Source organism: Opisthorchis viverrini (genome assembly GCF_000715545.1).
Source record: "Opisthorchis viverrini unplaced genomic scaffold opera_v5_111, whole genome shotgun sequence".
In the NCBI taxonomy this organism is placed as follows: domain Eukaryota; kingdom Metazoa; phylum Platyhelminthes; class Trematoda; order Opisthorchiida; family Opisthorchiidae; genus Opisthorchis; species Opisthorchis viverrini.
This window is the reverse complement of record NW_008751765.1, coordinates 795715-802841: the sequence shown is the minus strand read 5'-3', so window position 1 is coordinate 802841 and position 7127 is coordinate 795715. Positions and strand designations below refer to the sequence as shown.

Genomic DNA, 7127 nt, shown 5'->3' with positions numbered 1-7127 from the left:
AAAGCTCCTCAAGAAATACTAGCAACACTACTCGGGATAAAAGTCCCAGTGGTCTTTCAGATTAAATACAAGCTTTCAGCTTGTATCTGCTTTGCGCAAACGCATTCGAGCAAGTTCTACTATCAGTAGTTAAACTAAACTGCTAATCAAGCAGAATGTCTTCAAGCGACAGAAAGATGATAGAGAGGATTGCTAAGGACAAGAAACGATAGCTACCAACACGGACCGACCATGAAGGCGAAAGTTTAGAGGTCTGTCAAAATCCAGCGGATAACCTGGAACCTCTAGCCCAACAGTGTTGTCACAGCGGGACCAATTTGGACAAGATGCCAGTGCGTTTCGTATTCAGTGGCTCCCTGTACAGCGTCACTCTCTCAGGCCCCATTGATGTTGGCCGGCCGTAAACTTGGTGGAAACCTGAGCTATGGTTAAAAACATACCAACAAAATAAAAATTGTCTGTATTTTGACGGCCGCAACCCTTTAGATACACCACTAGGTGCAAGAGGCTAATACAGTCACACAACTTGCCTGGGTCCGCGTTTAGTATCTGGCGTTTTGGCCACCTCGCCATACGCAACCCTGACGATAAAAAACAAACTGAAATTTCATCACGCAACTACCTACCTGCAAAATTGAAAGGTGTAAGTGGAAGGTGCAATTCGGAATCCAGAACTCGCTCCTGGTCTACTGTTTTGTTTATCCGCTTTCAATTTCACGATCACCTCACCCACCCAGGACAACCACCTTGCTTATTGATACCGTGAACATTGGAAACAAATCACGAGAAGCCGCAAAGACTCATCTCAAGCAGCTTGTTGCTCACCCACGTTGCCTAATCTTTTTGGCTCACCCAAAGACAAGGCCGCGGGGGAGTCTAGCTGGAAACATCTGGAAATAGCCAGGTAAATTTATAACAACTCCGAAAGCCTCGTCGTTAGTTGTTCGAAAGGAAAGCCAAACATCCATCTTTAGTATATGAACGAGTATATAAGCAGTATATAAACGAGCGATAAACGAGAGACTCAATTTGGTCTTTTGTGAAAACCAACTGGATATGCAACTGAGCGTATTTGCTAACAGATGACATCTAGTTGATTCCCGTTGTCTCAGCTCAGTTGAGCTTCGTACACCTTTTCATTATCGACTGCAAACGTTGCCACTGAGCACCCTGTTTGAAAAACCAGCAAGTGACATTTCGTTCTTGATTATATCCTATTTATAGCACATTACGTGGCCTTCATACATACGGAAGTCCCTTTATTGATATTGTGAATCAGGACACGACAATCTTTTTCAACATTGTCATCCAGAAAATGGTCAACCTCACAACCGTTTTGCACAGACCATTTGATTACATTTAACAGAGTCGATAGCGAAGACTACGTTAAATTCCAGTGTAAATGGGAGGCAGATAAAAAAAGTTTTCAACAGGAACTCAGTCTTAAATCTTTCTCCTTTCGTTTTCTTTGAACTCGTGACCCCAGAAAATTTCAGTCACCTGTAGAAAATCTTACTGACAGCTCCGCGTCTATCCGTGCCTTTTTCTGGTTCGAAACGATTTTTTTCTTTCTAATGCCTAACAAATCCCCCTGGTTGAAATACTTGATCTGCTTGGTTATGCCGATTCACACCTAGTTCCAACGTTTTATTTAATGGTCCAGTGTTGAGGACTGTTTAACACGCTCTGATGTGAGTCAAAAACGGTTTATCCATCAACTCATTCTGACATTATGTATCTCATGGCTGATTACATGAAAGGGTGAAAAGTTTTGGGCGCGAAACTCACTGCTGAAGGAAATTTTTTATGTCACTTGGGGGGGGGGAAACTGCGTCGACATTTTTTAACTCATTGTTTTGAACGTCTCAAAAGCTCGCATACTCACCGTATATTGTGTGCTGTTTAACTCGATTCAGGCATTTGATCCAAAAAATCTAATCACATTCAATAAATGAACGAACAATGCAAATCGTTCCCATAGTTTTCGCAGTAATTTTCACTTTCCATCAGATGCCGGGGTGGCATTTTGGTCACCAAACTATAAACTGCTTCCACGTTTCATCAGTAGTATACACCGTTATACTAGAAAGCGGCGAACTTTCCTAATATCACCGGGCTCCATAGATTCGTATGCTAGCAAATCGACTAAACCATAGCCTCATGTCCTGCCTGATCGATATAGGACCGATGTAGGCAGCCAGTCAACGCGCCAACCAAACAGACTTAGCATCGCAGAGCTCCCTTCTGACCGGTGTTCTAAAGTAGGTTAATTGGTCGCTTCTCAGATTTTCTCAAATTCAACACTTGCTCCGGAAAACGAATCAATCTTGAGAGGATTAACAGTTTAGAGAATGATGGTGTTTAAGTAAGCGTTTTTATGCGAAGATTGCGTTTCTTGCAGGGCGTTTCTATAAATGGATACTCTTTGAACTTGGGAGGCAACGGTTGGGAAAGTCATCTCACTGACGTATCCAAAGCCGGTCGAGATCATCTGTCTCGTCCTCTTCAGTCTTTAATGTGGCCGTGATTCAATCTGACTGTCATTTACCATGCCAATATCAAATGGAATTCAATAGCTTTTGTAAATACGTATTTTTTGTGATGAGGTTCATATATTGCGTAATTCGGTGTGGACATCTGTTTATCAACTATTAGACAGTGTAGGTACAGCAACCCTTATTTGCTGCGATGCATCCCGTCCACTTGGCTAGAGATTTAATTTCTAACCCAGTTTTAGGCCTTCACTCAATCTTTTTGAGAGGTACTGCGAACCCTTGCTATACCCTGTGGGACTCTTGCATAGTACAGTCTTGCGGCATTCACAACGCGTCTACTACTGCGGTCTGTTCAATCAGTTCAGTGTCGAAAGTTCAAGGAAAATTACTTGTGGCGCAGATTTTAACCGAAGATGCATTCTCACCGGAAATTATGGCAGTATTTTGGAAGCAAACTTGGGCAGACAAAAAATCTGGTGATTCTTCTAATTTTTCAAGGTCAGTAAAGAAAACTTTCTGTCTGAACAGTGGATTGCAATTTCTCCAGAAAATAAAATGTCGCGATAGGTGATGAAAGGCATCTGAATAAACACAACTACTAAATTTCAGTTCAATTTACCAGCTATAAATCGTGTACCATAGGCACCATGGTTCCAGCTGCTACAGTTTCGATCACCGGAAAACCGAAGTTTCAGGTATACAGCCAAGCCTGGGGGCGATAGCATGTTCGGTTTGTTCAGAAACTGGGTAGCTTTGCATTGAAGACGATAGGTTTGACAAACGCGCTCCACTGACTGCGCAATCGTTCCATCCATGCCATGGCCATTAACCACTGGCGAACTGTGTCCCGGAGTCCCCATTCCGGGGGGTCGGCAGCAGTTGTCGACCACACCATGTTTACTGGCTAGCTTTTTTATACTTCGTTTCTACGCCATACACTATCCATCTCTAGGGCACTTGCATCCAGCACAGGGCTGGGGGAAATTAGCTCTATAGGGCAGACGGTCATCCGGCGTGGGAGGTTTGTCTCCTGACCAGCGCAACCTATGAAGCGACAGTAATTCATTTAACCCAGGAGTGTTTCTTCTCCCGTAGACCATCTGGCGCATCTCAGCAATGTTAATTCAATTTTACCACCAAAGCTGACCAATGTTTTGAAGATATCGATGGTCAAACACTGACATCTTCCGTATGTCATCTGAGCGTAGAGATCACGTCTCTGATCCAGTATAGATCGCCCCAACGCGGTGTGAACTCTGCCCTTGATAGCCATAGGTGTCGGAGGTTGGCAAAAGCCGCCCTGGCCTTCCCGATTCGAGAAGTAATCTTATCTCCAGCCACTCCATCGAAGCCTATGCACCTGCCCGGGCAAACAAATTTATCTACCATGTCGGCTGGTTCACCTGAAAACATTGTTTGGGATTTATCCCACCCATTCTTGTAGCAGTACTTTACACAGCTACCGTTTTGACAAGTGTATAATTCGACTGTAGAATCAGCATTACCCAAGCCTTGGTGGTCAAAACCAGACACCACCACGAACATGTGCCAGCCTAAGATCTTTCGGAGTTTGAGTCGTTCCACTGTGAGCTTTGTTTATGTGATTCATTTAATACACGGGGTTATCGGACCTGACGGGAATTCTCACATCTGGCGCCTCACTACCTCAGTCAATCAAATGCTTCCCAGAGGTGACCGCGCCCCATTAGTTACAGGGGAGCACTCTCTCTCTCTGACGAAACAATGTATCACTGGTGCGTTATTGGTTGTGGATCAGGCGGCGATGTGTCCGGAGGCCAGCCGTCCCTAATAACCGAACATCACACCATTTGGACGGACGTTTCACGCGCAGGACACGGACCAAACAAAGGCGTGACCTGATTGGTCGGAATGCCAGCCAATCCGAGTGGAGCATCATTGACTCGATGGATCTTGCCCCCATTACGGCGATTCTGGCACGACCTTGTGGAACACTCTGACTACCCTGCAAATATAGTTGTAATGATTTCTTTTTTCTCCATAAAGGGCTGTGTAAAGACACCGTGCATTTTGATATGCCATAGTGGGCGGAGCAGGAAGCCAATGAACCGATACATAGTTGTACTACCGTTCAGCAAGAAGCAACACGCTGATATTCACTCCGAGAGTAACGTCCCGTCATCAACTTTGGAGACGTCATCAGTGCGCAGTTGGATGGGTACTTCCTACTTCCTGGCACACGTTTTTTGTAGGTTTGTAAAACAGTAACTGATATCTTTAATGTGATTGGTTGGTTGCGGTAATTTTATTCCCCAACCAGCCAATCATATCAAGTGGTATCAAATATTCTTTTATAAATTGTATATAAATGCTGTGCACTGATGGTGTCTCTACGAATGGGTGACAAATCGGCAAGCGAACCACCATGCTCGCTGAACAGGCCAATAGTCACCCGTCCTCACCTTAGCCACCAATATTTCGACAAATTAGCTTATAAATGTCCAAAAGTGGCTGAAGGAGGGGCTGTTTTGAAGACGGATGTCAGAGTAGTTACTGTTTTAACCACTGTACCATCTAGTGCCGAGCACACGGAAGATATTCCGGGGAAGCGCTCCGTCACAAGTCCAGCGTCATCCAGAAAATGGCTTGTGGGATTTTGTAGAATACATATTCATATGACTCTCATTTGAACAATCGTTCGTGCTATCGTCCTGGTGAGTCCACACCAAAAGGGAGAGAACACTGGACTTGAGTTTTGCTCTGATTAAAGCTCATCACTGGTGCATATCCGTGCCCGGATTCGAACTCCAGACATCTGAAACGCAGCACGAGCGTGTTACCACTACTCCACCAACACGCGCTGGACGCATCTGAATTTTCACGTCTGAACAAGTGGACGTGTTCGCGCTTGAGTTACATGAGAGGAACACCTGACGCCTCGAAAGAGGACCCAGTAACATACATGGTTGTCTCGATTGACTGGTGGGCCAAGCATTCATCTTTGTTTAACTCGATTCAATGCGTTTTGTTTCAAAAAAAACCGGTTATATCACTAGTGTGTATAATATATGTTCTATCTGAGAAAGTTGCAGGTTGTTCTGTGGACGATAGCATTCAGCAACTGCATTGGATGCTTTCGTGGGCATGTCGACTCACAGAGGTTGAGGCAGTATTCCCAGCGCATTCAGCTCCACGTGGCCAGAAAATCACATTACATCAAACATTGTGGAAATTCCAAGGAAGCCCTTCGATTCAATATCATCAAACTAGATTGTGGAAAAGAGTCGAGAGGTCCCAAAAAGAGAACAAACTGAGAGTGGGAATGAAGACAGTCACATTGGAAAGGGTAGCGCTTCGAACAGATCGTGGAAATCCATCGTTTTCAAGCAATCTGAAAACTCAGGGGCCCACTTGCAGTGGAGTCAGACCAGATGATACTCTAGAGTCCTCTGTTTGGAAGGAGGCCACAAGATTGGGGGCAGAGAACAGAATGACAACGGTAGCTAACAGATTGAAGATGGCAAACACGATCAGGCAGAACCGATCGATTACTCGGGCTGCAAACTTCCATTCCAGGTTCACCAGGGCTTCTTGTTCGTCGTCCCGCATTTTTGACGTAATGAAACGCAATTCAGTGACAATCTGTTCCAAATCTGTTCGGTAAGCATTCAGTAATGCAGTGGGTATCGGTGATTTCCCTGCTTCGACAAAACTATCGTCCGATCTCTGATTGTCTGACAGTTGACTCAGGTTATCCGGAGGCCAGATGTCTGTGGTGGGAAGTCAAATATGAAACTGTTCAGCCAGTCATACAAGATTTTTTCTACCAAAAATATGAAATACTCGATACTCGAAAACATTCAAAAATGAATGTCATTTTTTACGTGGGAACTTCGAATTACTTGGGAACTATTCCGAATCTGAATTTTGAATGGAAAATCAGGTAGGTAGCATCTTCTTGTGACCCGTAGAACACATCATACAAATGAATAACAAACGAACAAGGGTGTCAAAAAGCTAGCCGACATAAATCACCAACATCAACGTGTTCACTATAGTCCTTTTGTAACTCAGACGAGATATCAACCTGCTGGTTCCGTCTGATGAAAGGTCAAGACAGCTCACCACGAGCTTCGCTTTCCTTAGGTCTCACCTGGTTCCTGAACTTCTCCTAGTCTTCAATCGACCGAACAAAGCGTGGAACCGATTGAGAAATCATCTTTCCAGAAGGGCTTGGCAAACAGTAGGTAGTTTTTGATTGGGCAATAGTTCGCCTTCGACACAGAAGCTTCATCAGACAAAAGTGAGCAGGTCACTAAGCTCGCCAGATGTTAAGGTAGACGGATAACCAATCTGCAAGACATCTCCAGGTTATCGAGAAATACACTCATTTGCAAATCAATTTGCGCCTACCTAATGAGCCCAAAGCAGAAGAGCGAAACCGGTCGTGGGCTGTCGAAGAGTTTTCAGCAGCCTCGTGAGTAGTTTCCTGTATGAAAATCTCCAGGTTAATTTACTAGATTAGTCAGAACATCGGATGATGACTACGCTTCCTTCCGTTTGCCGCACACCAACACGTGTCAGCTCGCCTGATGCAAAATCGTTCTCCACACGCCTCGCAGTTCCGCGCGTTCTATTCCATTAACAATGGGA

General features: G+C 44.6%; 1 protein-coding gene across 1 annotated transcript in view; it reads right to left on the bottom strand.

The window, feature by feature from the left end:
• Nucleotides 1–5873: 5873 nt before the first annotated feature.
• T265_05667 (hypothetical protein) overlaps nucleotides 5874–7127 on the bottom strand; it is a gene marked incomplete at both ends in the record, with an annotated part of 70532 nt that continues 69278 nt past the window's right edge. Inside the window, one exon of the mRNA XM_009170732.1 lies at nucleotides 5874–6244. Coding sequence (XP_009168996.1) covers nucleotides 5874–6244 — 371 coding nt within the window. The remainder of the gene's footprint in view (nucleotides 6245–7127) is intronic.